This window comes from Ostrea edulis, chromosome 4 (assembly GCF_947568905.1).
Source record: "Ostrea edulis chromosome 4, xbOstEdul1.1, whole genome shotgun sequence".
Taxonomy (NCBI): Eukaryota; Metazoa; Mollusca; class Bivalvia; order Ostreida; family Ostreidae; genus Ostrea; species Ostrea edulis.
In genome coordinates this window covers 48164270-48188799 of record NC_079167.1, presented here as the reverse complement: position 1 = coordinate 48188799, position 24530 = coordinate 48164270, and the positions used below count along the sequence as shown (strand labels likewise).

The 24530-nt window shown below is 35.5% G+C and overlaps 1 protein-coding gene across 6 annotated transcripts in view; it reads right to left on the bottom strand.

Moving 5' to 3' along the window:
* LOC125668653 (CDK5 and ABL1 enzyme substrate 1-like) overlaps nt 1-24530 on the bottom strand; it is a 68417-nt gene that overhangs the window by 34670 nt on the left and 9217 nt on the right. For 4 of the 6 annotated variants that reach the window (XR_008802467.1, XR_007367716.2, XR_007367717.2 and 1 more), the window contains exons 4-6: nt 22892-22972; nt 15378-15489; nt 13217-13334 (exon numbers count right to left, since the gene is read on the bottom strand). Coding sequence is in view for 2 of the 6 variants with exons in the window: in XM_048902978.2 (XP_048758935.1) it covers nt 13217-13334; nt 15378-15489; nt 22892-22972 (311 nt within the window). In the remaining 4 variants the exon portion in view is untranslated. The remainder of the gene's footprint in view (nt 1-13216; nt 13335-15377; nt 15490-22891; nt 22973-24530) is intronic. The other 2 variants (XR_008802468.1, XM_048902979.2) reach the window with 1 other exon arrangement.

Below are 24530 nucleotides of genomic sequence, written 5' to 3'. Positions count from 1 at the left end.
ACAAAATTTTCTCCAAATTTCAGTCTATTTATAGCCAGTGACCTTGACTTTTGACCTAGTGACCCCAGAATCGATAGGCTTCCTCATCTTACTGAGGGTGTCAATCCATCTAAGTTTGAATGAGATCCTATAATTTGCTCAAGAGCTATGGTGCGGAAATGAAACGTTGATGCGTGCCCGCCTGCCCGCCCAAAGGCACTTCATCAGATCATAAGCCGAGTTCGACTTCATCGCAACTCCGCTAAAAATGAAACACTAGTCAAATAATGTTATTTATTGCCAAGGTATTTGGGATATTATACTGTGGCTCAAACAGGGGGTGAATGAACCTGACAGTATGGGAAGCATATAGTGGAATCAGACTTGTGATGCTGGAAATCTATAGTGATTAATAAACTATACATGTACAAGATCCATAACTATTTTTTTTCAGTTTGTGAGGGAGAATCCTCATGTCTCTTTCATCTGTAGACAAATAAACAATGTGTTTTGACCAGAGCAATTTCCAATCCTTTTTGCAGCATAAATTCAACATTGTGGCAACTGGGTTAAACTTTGATAGTGAAGTAATACATGGCAGCACCTTATCCCATGCTCTTAAAATTTCTGTTTGACACACACTCATGACATCCACTCAAACATTACAAAGTGCAGCAAAATCCCATTGTAATAGGGGATTCAAAATGGATAACTGGTACAAAATATGGTACATACTATTCGAAAAGGATAATGAATTTGACATATTGAAGTTTTGGAAAAGGAAATTCTGACATCGGGGCTCTAAGAGTTTTCAAACATTGTCATTTGATAAAAGTGTTCTACATTTTCAAAAATAGAGATTAATATGTCTTTACATACATAGGTGAGAAAGTTTCCATTATTCCTAGCCGAGACATACCATGTATGCGCAAAAAATTCATAAACAAATATCAAAATACTCACGTAGAAAATGTGGACCTTACCGTCATCAAGCGCAGCGAAACACTCCATTTCGAGATTTTCGCCGACGAAAGCTCGGTAACAGTAATGAATAAGGTCTATTTTGTGACTTTCTTTATTAAAAGGAACAGTTCTCTAATGTGTAACGTGCAATTACTACGTAATTCAATAACTTGAAGCATGAAGCAGTTTCACTTTGCAACCGGATATAAGAAATTTTATTTCGTATTCCGATCCTGATCGAAAGTTGTTGACTGGGAATGACGTGTTTTAATTCAATATACATGTAACATCAAGCATTTTTTATATCACATTAAAAAAAAACCAAATATATACACATGCACAATGTTGTAGAGTTATTTCTTGTAAATTTTCTGAGGTTCCGCACCATATTCGATATTTCGCGCCACGGTGTCAATAGGTCTTGTGTGCAGTTGTCGTTCGTTTCCCTATCAATGTTTATAGGTGACGCTGCGCTACAAACGACAATTTTCAACCTTATCTTTCATTTTTCTATGTCTATCAGTATCAATTTGATCGAAATCTTGTATTCAAATTGATTTGAATACAATATCATTGCATTTACTTACATGTCAATTATCAAAATTAGATTAATTCAGAAAAGTTACATGGATTATTTAATGGCGGATGTTTATAAAAGTTTATGTTGATTTACCTAGGAGTAAATCAGCTGACACAGAACCCCCGCTGACGACCACTATACAAATCAATAGAAATTACTGCGCAGAAAAGTGCATGATGACCCAGGGAGATTGAACATAGTTCAACTCCCAATAATATGCCCCCAGATCTTCGATCTTGGGGGGGTGGGGGGGCATATGGGGCATAATTACACAATGAAATAGAAAAACATTACTTTCTTCAGATATCCTGCATTAAACAATGAATATTTCCTTACTTGATGAATAAGTGCTAACAAAAGCATGTAATTCTGTATGCTTGCACAGTGCAGTTAATCATCTAAGCTCTATTTTGAGATATTGAAAGTAGTACGGTATGCATGAAAAGTGAAGATAACGAACAGTGATCAATCTCATAAATCCCATAAGCAATACAAAATAGATAGTTGGGCAAACACGAATTACACAATGAAATAGAAAAACATTACTTTCTTCAGATATCCTGCATTAAACAATGAATATTTCCTTACTTGATGAATAAGTGCTAACAAAAGCATGTAATTCTGTATGCTTGCACAGTGCAGTTAATCATCTAAGCTCTATTTTGAGATATTGAAAGTAGTACGGTATGCATGAAAAGTGAAGATAATGAACAGTGATCAATCTCATAAATCCCATAAGCAATACAAAATAGATAGTTGGGCAAACACGAACCCCTGGACATACCAGAGGTGGGATCAGGTGCCTAGGAGGAGTAATAATTTCCTGTCGACTTGTCACACCCGCCGTGAGCCCTATATCTCGATCAGGAAAACGGAGTTATCCGTAGTCAAAATCAGTGTGCCCATACGGTCTAACAATCAGTATGAAACATGTCAGACAGCATTAGACCCAATGATTGATTGTTGCCAACTAGATCAATATAACGACCATAGAATTTGCGAAATTATTATATTGAGATAAGCACACTAATGTATTATTCCAATAGTCATGGCTTTGCTGGTATCATTTGCTATAACATTTACATTTACTCTTTAATCCTGTGATAAAATGTATTAGAGAATTTTGAATGATATTTGCCTATAACTAGATAGACTGAGTCACTATAAATCTGTTAAGCGTATGAACACTGTCGAGCATATCTGCATTTCGGCCCAAAGGAACACAGAACTGAGTTCAACCGATTATTTTGTAATAATAATAGTAGGGGTCTTTTACCATACAACTTACTAATAAAACTGTTGTTACCCCTTATTAGGGGATGAACTGGTATAAAACCCCTAGTATTATTATTAAAAAATTACCATGCAGTTCCTGTGCTCGGCCACAGGTGTGCCAAATAAAAACAAAAAGCTTTGTTGTCCATTCCTGTCTCATTCGATGCCAGATAAGTTGATCTTACTTCTAATATGTGGTTAATAACACCGAACAAACACAAGAAATTAATCCAAGTGCAGGATTTTTCAACAATTCTTATTTCAGTAATTGTATTTCCAATTTCTCAAAGTGACAACATAGCCGACTACCACCTATAGTGACTATACCTAAGCTGTTTACAATTAGATAGATTTGAACTGTTTAAACCCGATTCAGATTGTAAACTTTGTTGATAAGTTGATTTTTATGATATTTATTGAAATTAAATCCTAACTATTAAATTTTTTCAGCATTGTGTACTCTTTACGTTATGACATCACATTTTGCTTTCCACGGCTGTTCCGTTAATCGCTACTTACCCAAAGAATTAGGGGGGCCATTTCAGATATAAATATAATGCACGTTATTCAATTTGTATGCACACACCGTTGCAGTTATAAGACTACATCATTCAAACAAGAGGCCCACAGGCCTAAAAAATTGGCCCGCCCTGAATTTTTTTATTTTGCGAAACTTGTGATTTCCAGATCATTTTCATTTTCGACTCTGGTATTTACACTTCTTGTTTACATTTCCAGTATAGCAACGTAAAAAACCAAGTGAAGAAAATAGAAATGGTTTTCTTAATTTCTCACGTTCTTACGTGCGTAAATGAAAGGAAGGGATTAATGTTCTTCATATCTTGAAGAAGTTTGGTATCTTTTTGTGTTTGAAATTAAAGCTTAACCTTGAATTTGTTTGTGAAATAAGCATAGATTGATATCCATATGGCATTAAATGATGCACTTCTGTTGACAAAAACTTGTTTTCTCAGAAAATCAAAATCAAAAAATAAAATCCTCCCACCCGCCCCATAATTTTTGGTGACCCTGGATGATAATTTACTAATTCAGTTGAATTGGCCTTATCAAGAAGAAGTTAAAATTACTATTGTTCACACATTTAATAACTGACCATTTTGGCACCACCATAATACACTGTACCAGAATTCCTAACCCTGGGATCATCAAATTTACAATTTTGATAAAGGACTACCTGCTCTTTCTAAATATCCATTTAGTTTCAATTTAGTATCACTAGTACTAAAGAAGATGTTATTCGAGTGTTTTAAACACTATATAATAAGTCAGAACCCCTACCCCAGGGATCATGAAATTTACAATTTTGGTAGAGGCTTTCCTGCTCTACATCACCATGCATTTAGTTTTTCTTACACATGTGCAGTTCTTGAAAAGAAGATTGATCAATTTTTGCCCCACCCCTAAGGCCCCAGGGGTACTGGAGTCCTAAAATTTACAATTTATGTCCCCCTTGTCCCAAAAATGCTTCATACCAAATTTGAAAAGAATTGGACAGGTACTTATCAAGAAGAAGTTAAAAATGTTCAATTGTTAAAGCATGACGGACGATGAATGACAACAGACGACAACCAATACGCCAGTTTCGAGATAAGAGCTCTCCTGTGTAGGAGGTACATTTAGTAGAACTTTGAGGACCTAAGTGGGACAGAGTGAACCTACTGTCAGTGAGAAAGACGATAAAATGTATTAAAAGCGGCTTCTCTTTAAATATGTAAATGTTGGAAACACAAAATACCATTGAAAGAAATGTTTTTACTAAAGCAGAAACATAAAAACAATGTCATATTTGAAAGTAATATCCTGGATATGATACCTACTACCAATAAAATTATGTGATATAATAAAAATTCCACGTATCTAATTACTCCCTGAATACTTATCACTGACTTAGTTTGTGTATCAGTTGAATTCGGGTGATGAAACAGCGTATGAGAGACTTAATGAGTACATTCACTTATGCAGTGATGAATATTTGTCCCACTCCCGCATGTAAACAAGTTGTTTCGCGCCTTACTATGTACGAGAGTTCTTCAAAGGGAAATAACTCAAGCGTATCTCGAAACCGGCGTATTGCAATAGGTCACCTAAGTTTACTCATGAAATAAAATAAACGGTAAAAATATCCTAAAAATCATAACATATTCTCCCACTATTAATCTTATTAATCGAATTCGACTGATACACAAACTAAGTAAGTGATAAGTATGTAGGAAGTAATTAAATACATATAATTCTTATTCTATCATGTTATTTCGTTCATCATACAGTACGGCCATCGCGGATCCCGTATTAGACCGCGCTCCCCCCGCGGTATGTTTGTTAATCCTTCACGCGCTATCCCTCCGCGGGATTTCATCGCGGGGCAGATTTACACCGCCGCGGTGTGAAGTACCGTTATTTACCTGTTAGGACAAACTAACCGTACGATAGCTATTTCATTCGTCGGCAAAAAATGAGTACGGCTTGCTTATGGACAGCTATCTCGCATTACATACCGGTATATTAAATAAATCATTTTAGAAAAATGAAAAATAAAATCAGGGACCTACTAAAACCAGATATACTTAGGATTTAGCATATTTAATACACCTCCAATTGTTTTATTCTAAAAAAAAAAAATACAAAAACAAAAACAAAAAAAACCCAGCATTTAATTTTGTTTTTTAATAGTATTTTTATGCTACAATTAATGATAAGGATTAGGAGCTGTGTCCTAATATTTTTTACAGTGAAAAAATAATACAAATAGATCTACAAATGACCGTATACGAGTGCAAGATTAATATGTTCTGTCTGTTTTAATGGTGTTTGTGTAGATTTCGAGAATTGGTTCAATAATTTATTAGTAACAAAATATTATTTTGTATGTTTTAAGAATAACAAAATGTAAATTTTATATTATGCTAAAAGAAAGATTTTTGTTTTCTCATTTCAATCGAACATCGTTTATATGTACACCTGTTGGGTCCCTGCTGCACGTGTTCTTAAAACAACACACGGGGGAGAAGACCCTGTGTGTATATGTTCAACGCGTCGAATACAGGATGTCAAAATGGTAATGTCTCTACTCCAGGGCATGCGATCTGCTTATCAGCTTACAATTACCTACATGTATACCCAACAAATTTTACCAGTAATTAAACTAGGGTGTTTGTTTTTAATTCCTTCGTCAAGTGCTGGTTTCCTCGCTTACAACTTACTAATTCCTTTTATTACGGTACATATGAATGTCAGTATCATCAAAATTACTCTCTAATTGCATGTTAAATCAAAATTTAATATTCGCTGTAGAGGAAGGCCACACATATACGACAGGGGTGGCGTATACCCCAAAACTGTGTTTTACTTGTTATCTACTTTTTGGTATTATATTACCTCCTTTAAAATATACATTGCGTTTTTTTCTCCTCTCTCTCAGATGTTCAAAGCCCCAGAAATGTAATTAAAATTTGAGAATTTGGATCCAATTAATATTTTATTTTAATTAGATTGATGCTTTATTTGTATTGATTACCAAGCGGTGTTTGTGTGGCTAGTCTAATGTTGTCTTAGCAGTTTCACGGGTAGAGCGTGCGCTGATCGAGGTCTGGGACGTTGAAGCAGACAGGAAGTGTTATGTAACAGATATACACATACCCGAGACGTTCTCTACACAATGAAACCTGTTAAGTTAGGACGTCTTCACAATGTCTAGAAGAGAAAATGTACTGTGTTAGGTATAGCTATAGGGACACCTATATAATACTCTCTTTCGAATTGGGGAAAATGGTTTGGAGAGAATATTAATTAGAACATATCCTCACACCACTTGTCCCCTCTAATCTAACATTTTGTATCTACATCTTTCGTATGCTGCGGGTCATGTTTATGGAGACGTAACTTGGGCAGATTTTTGTCAAGTGGTTAAAAATTGTCCTCACTTTACATGTTTTATCCCCCCTCTCAAATTTTATATAGAGTTTGATGATACTAGGCTTTCCTTTTCCTACTTTAATATTTGCGTGATACATGTTTTTCTTAATTTATATTTGTACAAATACATGTATAGACTGATATTCCTGAAAAATAAGTTATGAAATCACCAAAAACTGTGATTGATACTAACAGGGAAAATCAGTTTTCGTGAAGTTACTTTTGCTGTTTCACGGGTAAAGCGTGTGCCGATCGATGTCTGGGGTGTTGGAGCAGATGGCATTCGGAGCAGACAGGGCGTGTTATGTAACAGATATACACATACCCATGACCGTTTCTTCACAGTCGTCAGCTATGTTAAATAGTACTCTCTCTCTCTCTCTCTCTCTCTCTCTCTCTCTCAAATTCTATAAAGATTAGAATTTGCTGATGCAAGGTTTTCCTTTCCCTACTTTAATATAAATTTATGTTATCCATGTTTTGTTTTTAAATATTTATACAAATACATTGTATAGAATTAAATTCCTGAAAAACAATTAATATGTGATTGATACTGACAGGGATAATCAGTTTTCGTGAAGTTACCTTTGCCATGTTACGGATAAAGCGTATATATATGCACTTGTATATGGTCATCTTCCGACATTGGTATATGGTAATCTACCCTTATATTGAATGTGTGGTTCAATAAAGGTAACATGAGAAGTTTTTGTAAAATGTGTTTTACAAGCAATGCATGCACATGTATATGGTAATTTAATGATTTATTTATAGTACTGATGAACAAACGATCTGTTTTCAGTTTATGATCAGTATATATTTTTTTACGTTAACGGGAGATAACTCGCGTTTGTTGATGGCATTAATCATCAACAGGTGAGACCGCGGCGAGGACAGTGGGACCGCGGGGGGAGCGCGGGATATGCAGGGTTACCTGAGATATACCGCGGTAGCTCTATCCCGCGGGGGGAGCGCGGAAAATACGGAATCCACGCTGGCCGTACTGTAAGTACCATATCCAAGATATTTCTTGTAAATATGACATTGTTTGTATGTTTCCACTTCGGTAAAACATTTCTTTCGATAGTGTTTAGTATTTCCCACATTTACATATTTAAAGAGAAGCCGCTTTTAATACATTTCATCGTCTTTCTCGTTGGCTGTATATCCACGCTGTCCCAATTAGGCATTCAAAGTTCCACTAAATGCACCTCCTATACAGAAGAGTTTGTATCTCGAAACTGGCGTATTCTATTGTAGTTTGAAGTTTGTTTACAAGAGTGGCGAAAATCCGTTCGGATGCTGGACAGGACTAAAGTTACTCAGGACGTGCAAGTCCATTCCACATAACACAGTTGACATTTCATCTCTTCCTCATTTAATTATTACTATGTGTGAAACATTGGGAAGTCACTCAGAAATATGATTTAGTCTGACCTTCATGGTTTTTACGAGTACCTCCCTGCTCTATTTTTATTTTCATGCTCTTTGTATAAAATGATGTATCTTTCTCTGACCAGAAATGTATATGTGTGTTACTTGTCCACATTACCAAGCATTATAATGGTACGAATCATTGAACTGATTGTCAAAACTATGTGGAAATTATACTGGCAGCGTCGAATTTATCAGTGTGATACTAGTACTGCTTTAGAGAGCCTGACTGGGAACTTTACCTACAAAATGGACGATAATTATCGGTATTGCATGAAATTTTATTTTGAAGATTATCAAATCTGATCAGTCATTCAAAAAGTTAATATTTAAACATCACCTAGACTTTTGAATATTACGACACCCCCTTTTTATAAACACATGTAATACAGGCAAGACAGTATTTCTTTACTACAAATAACCCGGCCAATTGGTTACAAATTTTCTAATCGGTTAGCATTTTTTCAACCAAGTAATTGGTTACCCAGCTAATCGTTGTTATCTATAGTGTTTAACACATGCATATAAACCAACCAAACTTTGGATACATACCGTCCTGCACGAACAGCAACTTGTACAAGCAAGAATTACGAAAATCCAAAATTGAGGGTCCACAGTTCATTTCTAGCATCAGTATTTCCTTCCATTCAATTTTCAAATTTTTCAAAATGGCCAAAAATCAAGTTTGTCGGATTTCAACCAAATATAGTTTCTTGGGTTAATTGAGGATTCCGAGTCCATTTCTGGCATAAAAAATCATTTCTGATATGGGGAGGTGTTCGGGGACATTTGTGTTGGCATCCCAACACAATTATAGCTTGTTTATTTTGAACTTTATTTGATTTAAAATTGTTAATTCTCCAATGAGGACCTTATCAGCTGCTGAGTGTCCATATTATGAAATATCGAAAGTCAAAGTGACAAATGCACTTGCGCAGCATCACATGCAGCGTCAGATAGTAAGTTTACGATGGAGACTTAAGAACACGTTAGTAAAACAGAAGCATCTTATCTTAAGTTAAAACTTACGAAATTCTAAAGTCAGAAATTTTTGAGTAAGATCAGAAGTTTTGTAAAACTCATTCCAGAGATTTATAAAATAAGTCAAAACCCAATGTCAAGGTCACTTCACAAAATAATGAAGTCTTGCCATAAAGAACCTATATACAAAATATGAAAGCCCCCACCTTACACAGTTCAGAAGATATTGAATAGGTCAGGGTTTCTTATAAAGTAGGTCAAACTCCAAGGTCAAAAGATCAAACACCATTGTGTACAAGGTCTTGCTATAAGGAATCTATATACAAAATATGAACGTCCCATCTAAAATACTTTTGGATATATTTAATAATACATTTCTTTAAAGTAGGTCAAACTCCAAGCTCAAGGTCACAAAGTAAAAGATTATGGTATGAAATTAAAGTCTTGCCATAGGAAATATATATACAAAATATGAAAGATCTACCATAATTAGTTCAGGACATATTGCTTAGGTCAGATTTTTATTAAAAGCAAGTCAAACTTCTAGGTCAAGGTCACAAGATCACACACCATTGCATTGTATGAAAGGTCTTACCACAAAGAATGGATACAAAATAAGAAAGCCCTAGCTTAAATAGTTGAAGATATATTCTTAAAAATTCTTCCTATATATAAGAATATTACATTTTGATCCCCTATTGTTGCCCCACCCTACCCCCGGGAGCCATGATTTTAACAAATTTGAATCTGCTCTATACCAGGAAGCTGTAATGTAAATTTGAACTTTCCTGGCACAATGGTTCTTGAGAAGATTTTTAAAGATTCTCGTTATATATTCCTATGTAAAACTTTTGATCCCCTATTGTGGCCACATCATACCCCCAGGGAGCCATGATTTTATCAAACTTGAATCTGCACTATGCCAGGAAGCTTTAATGTAAATTTAAACTTTCCTGGCCCAGTGGTTCTTGAGAAGATTTTAAATTACCCCACCCTATTTTTGTATTTACGTGATTATCTCCCCTTTGAAGGAGGCATGGCCCTTCATTTGAAAAAAACTTGAATCCCTTTCATGCACGGATCATTTTGTACCAAGTTTTATTGAAATTGGCCGTGGTTCTGTAAGAAGATGCAAATGTGAAAAGTTTACGAACAAACAGACAGACAGAGACGACAGACAAAAGGTGATCAAAAGCTCACTTAGTTCAGGTGAGCTAAAACCCAAACATATTCTATAAAACCTGAGTGGGGTTTTTTTTTCCGAGCTGGTTTACACGGTCAGCATCAAAAGACTGCATGGAAGCTCCGATCGTCAGATAAGGTATACACAAGGAATGTCAATCAATTTCTAGCATCCAGTCTGAAGGTTAATTTCAATGAATTGACAAGGGTTCACAGACCAGGTAAATTTGAGGGTGGTGCTTATTTTTTCCGTCTTTAGAAATGTTATTTAAATGTTTTACAAAACACTATATGCAAAGTTCGGCCCTAGCCTGGAGTCAGAAACTCCATCCACGAGATCATGAAATTCATAATTTTGGTAGAGGGCTTCCTGTTCTACAAAACTATGTATTTAGTGTTTTTCTTACAGATGTGTGATATTGTAAAAAAAAAAATTGAAAATTGGTCAATCTTTGACAGTTTTTGCCCTGTCCCTAAGGTCCCAGGGGCCTGTTTTACAAAAAGTCGTAAATCTTAAGTCCTAAGTCATAAATTTGAAGAACTTACGACAGATCGTAGGACCGTTTTACAAAACGTATCGTAATCATATATCGTAAATTCTTTTGTCGCAAGTCGTATATGGAACTCTTCAGCGCATGAAGTTGTAGAATTGAACATAGATACCGCGTGAAACCCGACGCTTTGACGCGCAGACACTGGGGAGGAAAGAAAATTGGAGCAAATTAACTTTGAATTATATATTTGCATTGCTAATTAAGTGAAGTAAATTTATTCAATTCAATCTATTGATTTACCAAACATGTTGGCATACAATCTTAATTGATACATTAATTAATAAACTACTAATTCATACTAACAGTGAAACGACTACCTAAATATTGGGATGGGATAGACAGGGAATCCACACATTTTGAAGAAAATATCGCCAAAATAAATCAAGGGGGGGGGGGGGGGTAGTTATGCACCTGACTGTAGCCAAAACCTGTTGATTGAATGTTAACCATTTGAAGCTGATCAATACATGTACATATAAACAATTCTTAATTACTGCATAGTATGTTATAAGCAAGCATTTTGTTTTTACATACATTGTATATACAAATGCACATGCATTTATATTCGAGTTACAAGAATAAGGTTGGAGAGGGAGGGGGGGGGGGGGTTGTTCAGATTGCTAATTATAAGTTAGTTGTGCTAATGCATGCATATTATATGAATAATTAGACTTATTATTTGATCTCAAATTATATATATTCCTAATTATCTTAATATTAATTACATATTTCCAATATCAAGGAAATTAACTTGATTTTTTTAAAGTTAGATTTTAAATAAAAGTTATTCTTGTGTATTATAATATACATGATATACTAGGCGATATAAAATCATAATTTTACAGGTACGTGGCTGTATCAAGTGGTCTAATATAGGACGGAAAGGTGAATCTTTGCAGTTCGTTAATGACTATATAACAAGCAATATGATGGATGATGGTACTTGTTAAGGGGGGGGGGGGGGGGGGGGGGGCATTCAATCACACTTTTAAAAAAAGAAATGCAACACCGTCTATTTTTCATAAATACTAATAACTGGTATAATGGGGGATGTAGTTATTAATTAATTAATTCACTCACAATTTCTTTTTCCATTTGAAATGCATTACAAACATACTAATAGGCCTAACTGATAATTTTAATGGATGGGGGCGGACGTGGGAAAGGGTTAGGGATTAATTTACTCACAATTTTTTCCCCAATAGTGTCTTTCTCATACATACTAATAATTGGTATAAATCTACCATGGTATTGGATAACACCGTGCATATAAATGATGTACTAGTAAGTGCATACATGTATAATATAGGCGTACATAACTAGGCCTACGTGTGGATGGGTGTGTCGAAATAAGATCTGATATGACATGCATATTCTTTTTAAAAATGCTTGAAGTAGTCAACATCATCATGATCATTGGAAAAAGTATGGTCTATGCGGGAATATACAAACATTGTAAACAACATTGCAATGGGTCCTATGGTACACACTTGATACATTTGTTTGATCCGCGCACTGACGGAAATATACGAGTACGTAACCATATTTTGTGTGATGCAGTCATCAGAGGAAGTGACGCATTGTAGTAAACAAAGGAGGCAGGACAGGCCTTTATGTGTGCAGACAATAATGAATCATGGTATGTACATGAATAACAGCTGGTACAGCCTTGCTTAGGTTTGTAGGATGCTCTACGTCTCCCTGCACTAAATCTGTTAACTCGTAGAGATACCGCCTGGGCAAATGATACCTCTCGACTACCTCAACATCACTGAGGTAGTCCAACGGATTATTTCTATCTCGAAACATCCGCAGCGCACGTTTTTTATGAGTCTCATTCATAACATTAAACATTAGAAATGCAGCCATGTTGAATTATTTTAATAACCATAGTAACAAAGATTTTATGGAGCACTTAAGACAAAACTTGGGACATAGGGTCGCCCCTGGGCGGTCGTAGACTTAAGGCCGAATTTCATCGTAACTAGTAAATCCTAAATCTTTGTAAAACGGTCTCACATCGTAATTTATGTCTTACGACTAATTTTAAGACTTACGACCTTTTGTAAAACGGGCCCCAGGGGTGCAGGAGTCCTGAAATTTATAATTTATGTCCCCCTTGTCCCAAATATGTTTCATACCAAATTTGAAGAGAATTGGAAGGGTCGAGAAGAAGTAAAAAATGTTTAATAGTTAACACACGACGATGGACGAAGATCTATAGCAATAGGTCACCGGAGTCACTTGGTGACCTAACAACTTACTTATATAGCTGTATAAATCTTAAAGGAAATAGCATATCCAGTATCTTTAAGCTTTGTGAGTTTAACCTTACCTGCAGTCAAATTTTGGCTCTGGGAAACTAATTCCATGGCATTTAGTGGTCCTCTCTCAGAAGAGACTCGCTTTAAGTGTGTTTTGGAGGGAACCAGAAAATCAGCATATGATATATCCTAAACATTAAAAGGCAGGATTAAATGTGAAACATGACAAGATTATTTGTTAAAAATCAATATATGCACCCTGGGGTTCATGAGCCGAGTTGCATGGGATACATTGTAAAGTCAGGAATGATGTGGCATGTTTATAATTGTCTAGAACTAATTTCAGTTTTAAACTTTTCGAGTTACTGTCCAGAAACCATATTTGTCTGAAGTTTTCAATCTATTTTTGGTCACTGTGACCTTGACCTTTGACCTATTTTCTCCAAAATCAAAAGGGGTCTTCCTTGCCTGGTACATAACAATATCTTTAAGTATCATTTGATTCGGATTTAAACTTTCTGAGTTATCATCCGGAAACCAAATTTTTCTGAAATTTTAAATCTATTTTTGGTCACTGTGACCTTGACCTTTGACCATTTTTCTCCAAAATCAATAGAGGTTTTCCTTACCTGGTACCCAACAATATATCAAAGTTTCATTTGATTAGATTGTACACTTTTCGAGTTATCATCCGGAAACCAATTGTTGACGCCTGCCTGCATCACCAAACCAATAGCCGAGTTCAACTTCGTTGCAACTCGGCTAAAAATATTTTCTCTATATATTTGTATGTAAAACTTTGATCCCCCTATTGCAGCCCCATCCTACACCCAGGGGTCATGATTTTCACAAATTTTAATCTTCACTATGTCAGAAACTGTTCAAGTAAATTTGTACTTTCTTGGCCAAGTGGTTCTTGAGAAGATTTTTAAAGATTTTTCCCTATACATGTATATTTGTATGTAAAACTTTGATTCCCTACTGTGGACCAATCCTATCCCCAGAGGTCATGATTTTAACAAACTTGAACCTGCACTATGTCAGGAAACTTTCATGCAAATTTGTATTTTCCCAGCCCAATGGTTCTTGAGAAGAAGATTTTCAAAGATTTTACCTAAATATTTGCATGTAAAACTTTGATCCCCTATTGTGGCCCCATCCTACCCCCGGGAGCCATGATTTGAACAAACTTGAATCTACATTGTGTAAGGAAGCTTTCATGTAAATTTTAGCTTTTCTGTCGCAGTAGTTGAGCAGAAGATTTTCAAAGATTTTCCCCATTTATTCCAATGTGAAACTTTGATCCCTGTTGTGGCCCCAACCTACCCTCGGGGGCCATGATTTGAACAAACTTGAATCTGCACCATGTCAGGAAGCTTTCATGTAAATCTCAGCTCTTCTGGCTCAGTGGTTCTTGAGAAGAAGATTTTTAAAAGATTTTCTCAATATATTTGCATGTAAAACTTTGATCCTCTATTGTGGCCCTAACCTATCCTCGGGGGGCCATGATTTGAACAAACTTGAATCTGCACTATGTCAGGAAGCTTTCATGTAAATTTCAGTTCCTCTGGCTCAGTGGTTCTTGAGAAGATTTTTAAATGAACCCCACCCTATTTCTGCATTTTTGTGATTATCTCCCCTTTGAAGGGGGCATGGCCCTTCATTTGAACAAAATTAAAAGCCCTTCACCCAAAGATGCTTTTGGCCAAGTTTGATTGAAATTGGTCCATTGGTCCTGGAGAAGAAGTTGTAAATGTGTAAAGTTTACAGACGGACGGACAGACGACGGACAACAGGCGATCAGAAAAGCTCACTTGAGCTTTCAGCTCAGGTGAGCTAAAAACATAAATCCACGACACTATTCAGGGCATACGAAAAATAATAAGAAACTGACCAAAAACAAGTTGTCCACAACACTATATGTTTGGGGACATAATTAGAAACAGAGCAAAAACAATATGGCCCCAACACTATGTGTTCAATCGATTGATTGATGTTTTCTGCCATACTCAACAATTTTTCAGTTATCTGGGGGTACCCAGTGTTTTATTGTGTATGTGTTCGAGGTCATAAGAATAATAAGAAACTGAGCAAAAACAATATGTTCCTGACGCTATGTGTTTGGGGACATAATAAGAACAGAGCAAAAACATCAAGTCTCCAAACTTTGTTTGGGAGACTTAATTATGTAGTTGATGAGTTTGTATATTCACACATCATAGAAAATTGTACCTGTCCTTCTTCCACTCTCCCTAAAGCATGTAGTCCTAGATAGAGCAGTCCCTCTTGGGATAGTGACCTGGAGCCCGACACAGTACGGGCCCTGGCAAATATCTCATCATCTCTACAAATATACACCAGCACCATGAGGAGACAAACTTCAAAATGTCTGGGAGAGGAATGCTCCCCTATCTCAAATATTGATGGGGGAACATTCCTCATCTTCAGTGGATCTTATTGCTCAAAATGTCTGGTAGGAATGCTCCCCTATCTCAAATGTTGATAAGGGAACATTCCTCCATCTTCAATAGATCTTGTTGCTCAAAATGTCCGGAAAAATTTCATCTGTAATAATACATAGGGAAATATTCCTCGATCTTAATTGAAATTTGATGTACAAAATGTTTTGAGAAATACCCAGTTGTAATACAATAAAAACATTCCTCCATCTTCATTGAAAGAGGTATAGCGCTTTTGTTGACGAAACGACTGACTCAGAAATCTAAAGGGAAAACACCAACATCAAATCTCGATGAAGATGGAGAAATGTTCCCCCATGTATTATTGGAACTGGGAATTTCTCCAGACATTTTGCACAATAAGATCCATTGAAAATGGAGGAATGTTCCCCATCAACAATTTAAGATACGAGAATATTCTCTACCAGACATTTTGAGCAATCAAATCCAATGAAGATATAGGAATGTTCCCCCATCAATATTTGAGATGGGAGAATATTCCTCTATCATATTTCATTTGTATCAGATTAAATAGGATTTTGGTGTGTTTACATGGGATTTTCTATAATTGGATCAAACAACAATGCAAATCGGAAATTAATTCATGAAATTTCAATTTTTGGATAACACTTTTTCCAATGAATTTTGAAGTAAAGGTTTCTGAAAATGTAAAAATAAAGGTGGTTTCATAGAAATTTATTTGTAAATATGAGTTTTTAGCAATATTAAAACATTTACAGTTTTACAAAACTCTATATAACAAATTTGTTTGAGTATCCTAGTCCCTAACTACTGGTACATTTAGCAAAGCCTTAATAATGATCATGATACATCACTATTACAACATGCACAAGTAAAATGCAAAAAAAAAACACACCTAAAAAACAAGAAACAAAATGTATAGTAAAGAGTAGAAAGCCATGTCAAATTTATGAAAGAACTATCAATCAATTTCCAGCCAAAAACAATTAGGTAATAATAAAACTCAGAAAACAATTAAGATTACAAAATGCATAAGGTTACTCCAGGAGTAATGATAACTATTTCCAAAATGCAGTTTCAGATCTGGCCCCAGGATCATGAAAGCCAGATCTTTTGACTTAAATCAGAATATGTATACCATGCTAAAATTGTACCATTAGGTAAAAAAAAACAAAAGTATGTGTGTATCCAGTTATTCAACCAACCCTATTTTTCTCTCCAAAATTCCCGACCCTAAACTTAATTTGTTGACAATTTTGAAAAACTTCCAGAAATTGGTAAGTTTTTCCCAAAGAGTCTCCCTTAATTATAAAATCAGACTAGTTGTATTCCGTGCGTCCACGTATCAATTGTGGTCAATGTTTTCTAGCAGAATTTTTCTGTGGTAATACACACCCAAATAAGCTTGATTTTCTTAACTTTTTAGCTTAATTGCTTGTTTTTTAAGGAAATAGCGAGTTTAATCAAAAGTTCGAGGAAGTTTCTCGATCAAGCTCTAAGCTCTTTTCAAAGTCAACAAACTAATGATACTTTACATTTAATAAAGTCTAGATGTGTATTTTGCCCTAAACTGTTTATATCTTTATATGAGAAATCATAATTTTAGGTGCAAAGACACACACAGTGGTTTCCATTTTTATGACAAATAATTACTTGCTAGATAAATAAGAGTCTCTCCTTAGTTTTACTAATCAGCCATCAGACTTTTATCAATTGTTGTGTACATAATTCATACTCAAATTGTTAATATAATTTTTTCCAATATACTGAATTACCTGAACTCTTGCCTTGGCCCACTTGAAGCCAGCATCCCTCCCCCTTAATATAATTGCTCTAAATACCATCATGATGTTACAAGTGCATACAAGACCCTGGTACTTAATATATTGCGAAATGTGTGATAAAATGGGCAATATTTGCACTATATGAGAATGAATTTAAATTATACATTGATGTGGAGTTCGTTAGAATATATCCATCTTAAACCACTGGTCTTGGACATGCAACCCCCCCCCCCCCACATCTTATTTCTTTTCTGATCTGGGAGATCAAATTTATTTTCTTCTTTCTTGTAAATATATATACATTAAAGATTATCCAAAAATGTTATTTATGTTATGTATTTGTTGTGTAATACTTGAACTTGATTGACACCTATGACCTAGATTTTTCTGGATGTTCGATGTATGTCAATGTCTATCACTTCAGTAGAAAGATGATGTAACACTGATTATATAACTGTGTTTTTCATGAATGTTCCTGATACTTCAATTTTGGTATAAATCATGATATTAAGCTCTGGTAGACAAGCATTGGTGATTAAACATTTAGGATATATCTGGGGAACAATAGGAATTATTTTTGATTGGAATTAAGAAAGTCTATTTGTGACAGTTTTGTGTGTAGATTTAGCTCAGCATTCAAACCCGCAACAAACATTTTACACACTTATCGTAAGTTATTATTTTGTTATTGTTATAATTCAATTTTTTCAATGATGGTAAATAAATTGTGTTAATTTTTCTGAAATTGTCTTTGTTCTTGAATTCTGCTGAGTTATTACGGGTATTTCTGACCCATAACATATTAGTAAAAATCAATATATGCACCCTGGGGTGCATAAGCCGAGTTGCATGGGATACATTGTAAAGTCAGGAATGATGTGGCATATTTATAATTGTCAAGAACTAATTTCAGTTTTAAACTTTTCGAGTTACTGTCCAGAAACCATATTTGTCTGAAGTTTTCAATCTATTTTCGGTCACTGTGACCTTGACCGTTGACCTTTTTTCTCCAAAATCAATAGGGGCCTTGCTTTGCTGGTATCCAACAATATATCCAAGTTTCATTTGATTCAAATTAAAAAAATTTGAGTTATCCTCCGGAAACCAATTTTTTTTAAAATTTTAAATCTATTTTCGGTCACTGTGACCTTGACCTTTGACTTATTTTCTCCAAAATCAATAGGGGTCTTCCTTACCTGGTGCATAACAATATCTTTAAGTATCATTTGATTCGGATTTAAACTTTATGAGTTATCATCCGGAAACCAAATTTTTCTGAAATTTTCATTCTATATTCGGTCACTGTGACCTTGACTTTTGTTCTCCAAAATCTATAGGAGTCTTCCTTACCTAGTACCCAACAATAAATAAAATTTTCATTTGATTCGGATTTAAACTTTCTGAGTTATCATCCGGAAACCAAATTTTTCTGAAATTTTCATTCTATTTTCGGTCAGTGACCTTGACCTTTGACCATTTTTCTCCAAAATCAGTAGGGGTCTTCCTTACCTGGTACCCAACAATATATCAAAGTTTCATTTGATTAGATTGTACACTTTTCGAGTTATCATCCGGAAACCAATTGTTGATGCCCAACCGCCCGCCCGCCAACCCGCATCACCAAACCAATAGTCGAGTTCAACTTCGTTGCAACTCGGGTAAAAATCTCACTATCAGTGATTTTATTTCTTCTTGCAATAGCTGATAACTAATTTAAATATGTAACCGTAGATCACAGATTAGAAAAAAAGGGTTGGGGGGTGGGTTGGGGTTGGGGGTTTACATCATCCATGCCCCAAGTGCCTGTGTATTAAAATACCCCTATTGTGATGCCATCAAGAACAACTTCTGGTGAAATATCGAGCTTGATTCGTACAATTAAAAATAAATAATCAATTTTCTTCAGAAAAATTGTGACATGCAGACGCGTAAAATACAACTAGCCTAAAATTGTAATGGAAGTGCACATGCAATTAAACTGGTTCCCCACTGATTTGGTGCTACACAAACTAGAGAAGCAAGGTCAACAGGGGTACAATTTAGCTTCAACAAGTTTGTTGGCTGTGCAGATAAATAAATCGGGTTTTGACACTAGCAGTGGACCAGAGTTCAAAACCACCAAACAGTACGAAGGTCTACCTGAAATCTTGGTACAGTGGACCATCAGTCCAACTGAAATATTGCTTGTGCAATCAACTAAATTGTTTAACACAATGATATGGTCCTATTGTCTGTGACTGTGGGGATATTACTTAATGTGATAGTGACTGTGAGGAGTGACTGGGGGGATATTACTTAATGTGAGTTATTGTGGGGAGTGACTGTGGATATTACTTAATGTGATAGTGACTGTGAGGAGTGACTGGATATTACTTAATGTGATAGTGACTGTGAGGAGTGACTGTGGGGATACTACTTAATGTGATAGTGACTGTGAGGAGTGACTGGGGGATATTACTTTATGTGAGTTATTGTGGGGAGTGACTGTGGGGATATTACTTAATGTGATAGTGACTGTGAGGAGTGACTGTGGATATTACTTAATGTGATAGTGATTGTGGGGAGTGACTGTGGGGATATTACTTAATGTGATAGTGACTGTGAGGAGTGACTGTGGGGATATTACTTAATGTGATAGTGACTGTGAGGAGTGACTGGGAATATTACTTAATGTGATAGTGATTGTGGGGAGTGACTATGGGAATATTACTTAATGTGATAGTGACTGTGAGGAGTGACTGTGGGAATATTACTTAATGTGATAGTGAATGTGGGGAGTGACTATGGGAATATTACTTAATGTGATAGTGACTGTGAGGAGTGACTGTGGGGATATTACTTAATGTGATATTGATTGTGAGGAGTGACTGTGGGGATACTACTTAATGTGATAGTGACTGTGAGGAGTGACTGGGAATATTACTTAATGTGATAGTGACTGTGAGGAGTGACTGGGAATATTACTTAATGTGATAGTTATTGTGGGGAGTGACTGGGGGGATATTACTTAATGTGATAGTGACTGTGAGGAGTGACTGGGAATATTACTTAATGTGATAGTTATTGTGGGGAGTGACTGGGGGATATTACTTAATGTGATAGTGACTGTGAGGAGTGACTGGGAATATTACTTAATGTGATAGTGATTGTGGGGAGTGACTATGGGAATATTACTTAATGTGATAGTGACTGTGAGGAGTGACTGTGGGAATATTACTTAATGTGATAGTGAATGTGGGGAGTGACTATGGGAATATTACTTAATGTGATAGTGACTGTGAGGAGTGACTGTGGGGATATTACTTAATGTGATATTGATTGTGAGGAGTGACTGTGGGGATACTACTTAATGTGATAGTGACTGTGAGGAGTGACTGGGGGATATTACTTTATGTGAGTTATTGTGGGGAGTGAATGTGGGGATATTACTTAATGTGATTGTGGGGAGTGACTGTGGGGATATTACTTTATGTGATAGTAATTGTGGGGAGTGACTGTGGGGATATTACTTAATGTGATAGTGATTGTGGGGAGTGACTGGGGGATATTACTTAATGTGATAGTGATTGTGGGGAGTGACTGTGGGGATATTACTTAATGTGATAGTGATTGTGGGGAGTGACTGGGGGATATTACTTAATGTGATAGTGATTGTGGGGAGTGACTGTGGGGATATTACTTTATGTGATAGTGACTGTGAGGAGTGACTGGGGGGATATTACTTAATTTTATAGTAATTGTGGGGAGTGACTGGGGATATTACTTAATGTGATAGTGATTGTGGGGAGTGACTGTGGGGATATTACTTTATGTCATAGTAATTATGGGGAATGACTCGGGATATTACTTAATGTGATAGCGACACTATGGATATTTCTTAGATCAATGACTGTAGGGATATTACTTAGATCAGTGATAGTGACTGTGGATTAATGACTTGTCATTATTTGATTTTGTTATATACATGAAGCTAAAGAATATGAACATGATGTAGCTTGCTAATTACTTCCTTTGTAATATTATGTTATTTTAATATTGTGAAGCATCCTTAAACCTGTATGCAGCTTCATTTGGGGAGTCTAATCACCTGAAATGGGAATATTATATACTGGGATATTGATTTTTTCATTTAGATAAAACTAGTTTAAATTTTATCATTATCATTGACACTATAGTTATTTAAAGATAGAATGAATTTTAATTTATTTCACAAAAGAATTAAATTGGATAAAAATCTAAAGCAATATTCATGTAAAAATCCGGCTCAATGTGTCAGAAGTTTGATGCTTTATCCATTGAGCTACGAAGCTTAAACAATTAAGTCTATTGATATAGAAAGTATCACAAGGAGTTTAAATAATCACCATGTTGTGACCTACTGCCACAAAAAATAAGTCTGTCACTGTCATATGGTGCTAAGGATCCTTGATCAAAAGCAAAGGCTGACCTGTTTAATTGATAAATAAACTTAAGCAGTTTTGAAACTCAAATTAAAATGAATTTTCCAACTTTAAAATTGCTATCAAATTTTCCTACTTGATTGATTGATTGAATATTGTTTAACGTCCCTTTAGAGAATATTTCATTCATATGGAGACGTCACCACTGCCGGTGAAGGGCTGCAAAATTTCGGCCTATGATCGGCGCTTATGGCCATTGAACAGGGAGGGATCTTTATCGTGCCACACCTGCTGTGACACGGGACCTCGGTTTCTAAGTCTCATCCGAAGGACCACCCCATTTAGTCGCCTCTTACAACAAGCAAGGGGTACTGAGGACCTATTCTAACCCGGATCCCTACGGGACTTTTTTTACTTGAACATTTCCACTAAACTTTAAGTCTCCATAATGATATGTAGAAGTCTCAGTCCACTGGCATTAGGAATTCAGAATGAAAAGCATAGAGGGGAAAAATAATTCATCAAAGGCATAAGTCTTTATATTAAAGAAAACATTGCTATACAACTGCTTTAATATGTACATGCACTTCTACTATACAAAACACAATGAATCTCTTTTCCACTCAATCATATTTTTTTTTTTTAATTGAAAAACATCTACCTACCCAATTTTTAAATTTCATGTAATAGGAAACACATTTTTTTGGCCTTATCAAAGTCTAAAATAAAATGTTTTGTAATATAATAAGAGTGTTAATTGCTAGTTTTACAATTAAGAAGAAATATTTTAGAAATATCTACTCCTCAGGTAGAACCAGTGTCTAAGTTTGATGTTAGTCAAGCAGTTTGACTCTTAACCTTGTAACCTCAAAATCAATAGGGGGCATCTACTCCTTTGGGGGAACCAGTACCCCAAGTCTGATGTCTATCAAGCAAAGAGTTTCCAAGATATTGATCAGACCTTAGGACCTCTAAATCAACAGGGGTCATCTGCCAAGCATTTTTAGGGTTCTGAAGGTATTGAGAGGACAATACTTGGTCTATCAACTGACAGATGCAAATCAATATTATCCTGGGGCCTGGTATGAAACACTTATGGCCTTGACCTTCACATGACCTACCTGCGAATCTGTGGTTTACGACTGTACATCAAGGTGGAGGACACAACAAAGGGGTTTTTCTTTTTTGACACTATTATCAACCTTGTAAAATAAAAAAGAGAGCATGCATTCAGAGATAAGTGAGGTAAAGAATTTTGGGTAAAACTCTGTTACACCATTTGAAGATGTCCTATTCTCCTCATGCTAAAGTATGAATCATGATAAACAGGCGCTGGATTGCTGTAAATTCAAAGTCCGAGAATATCAGATGCTAAAGTATGAATCATGATAAACAGGTGCTGGATTACTGTAAATTCAAAGTCCAAGAATATCAGATGTATATTTATACAGTGTGTTTTATTAAAAAAAGAGAATATGTAAATATCCAATAAAATATTAATTACACAATATCTAGAACAGCATGCAATCTGAAAAAAATTTACTTTAATTCAGAAATTTGATCCCTTTTATGGCTATATTGCAACAAACATACATGCAAACTTTTGAAAATTCCTAAATAACATCTATTCAACATTTTGTCATTAAAATAAATATTTGTCTTTGAAATAATATAAGAGTCCACATCACTCAACTGAGTCACCTTGACACTGTTCAGCTGTAGTGATTTTTAAAAGATTTTTTCATTAATTTTTATTCCCATGAAAAATTTTCAACCATATAGTGGCTCCAAAGCATCACGACATAACTGAAAAGGAATTCATGTAAATATCAGTTTTTCTGGCTCAATGGTTCTTAAGATTTTTAAAGATTTTCCCTATATTTGTATGTGAAACTTTGATCCCCCCTTGTGGCCTCATCCTACCCCGAGGGACATGATTTGAACAAACTTAAATCTGCACTATGTTAGGAAGCTTTCATTTAAATATCAGCTTTTCTGGCTCAATGGTTCTTGAGAAGAAGACTTTTAAAGATTTTCCCTATATATTTGTAGGTAAAACTTTGATCCCCTATTATGGCCCCATCATACCCCTAGAGACCATGATTTGAACAAATTTGAATCTGCACCATGTCAGGAAGCTTTCATGTAAATTTCAGCTCTTCTAGCCCAGTGGTTCTTGAGAAGAAGATTTTTAAATGACCCCACCCTATTTTTGCATTTTTGTGATTATCTCTCCTTTGAAAGGGACATGGCCCTTCATTTGAACAAACTTGAAAGCCCTTCACCCAAGGATGCTTTGGCAAAGTTTGGTTGAAATTGGCCTGTTGGTTCTGGAGAAGAATTCGAAAATGTAAAAAGTTTACAGACAGACGACAGACCACAAGCGATCAGAAAAGCTCACTTGAGCTTTCAGCTTAGGTGAGCTAAAAACAAAATGTTACCGAACTTTGTTTGGGGAATATGATAAGAAGAACAAAATGTGTTTGTGAAACACAAATGCTTCCGATAATGGCCAATTCCGAAGATGGCCAAGGTCACAAGGTACCAGTAAAAAGATCTTGTCACAAGAAATGCTCATGTACAATATAAAAGCTCTAATATTTACCATTTAAAAGATAGGACCAATGTCAATTTTTTTAAAAAGTAGGTCAAATGTCAAGGTCAAAAGGTTTAGTACCAACGGAAAGGTCTTGTCACAAGGAATACTCATGTAAAATATCAAAGCTCTAGCACTTACTGTTCAAAAGTTATTAGCAAGGT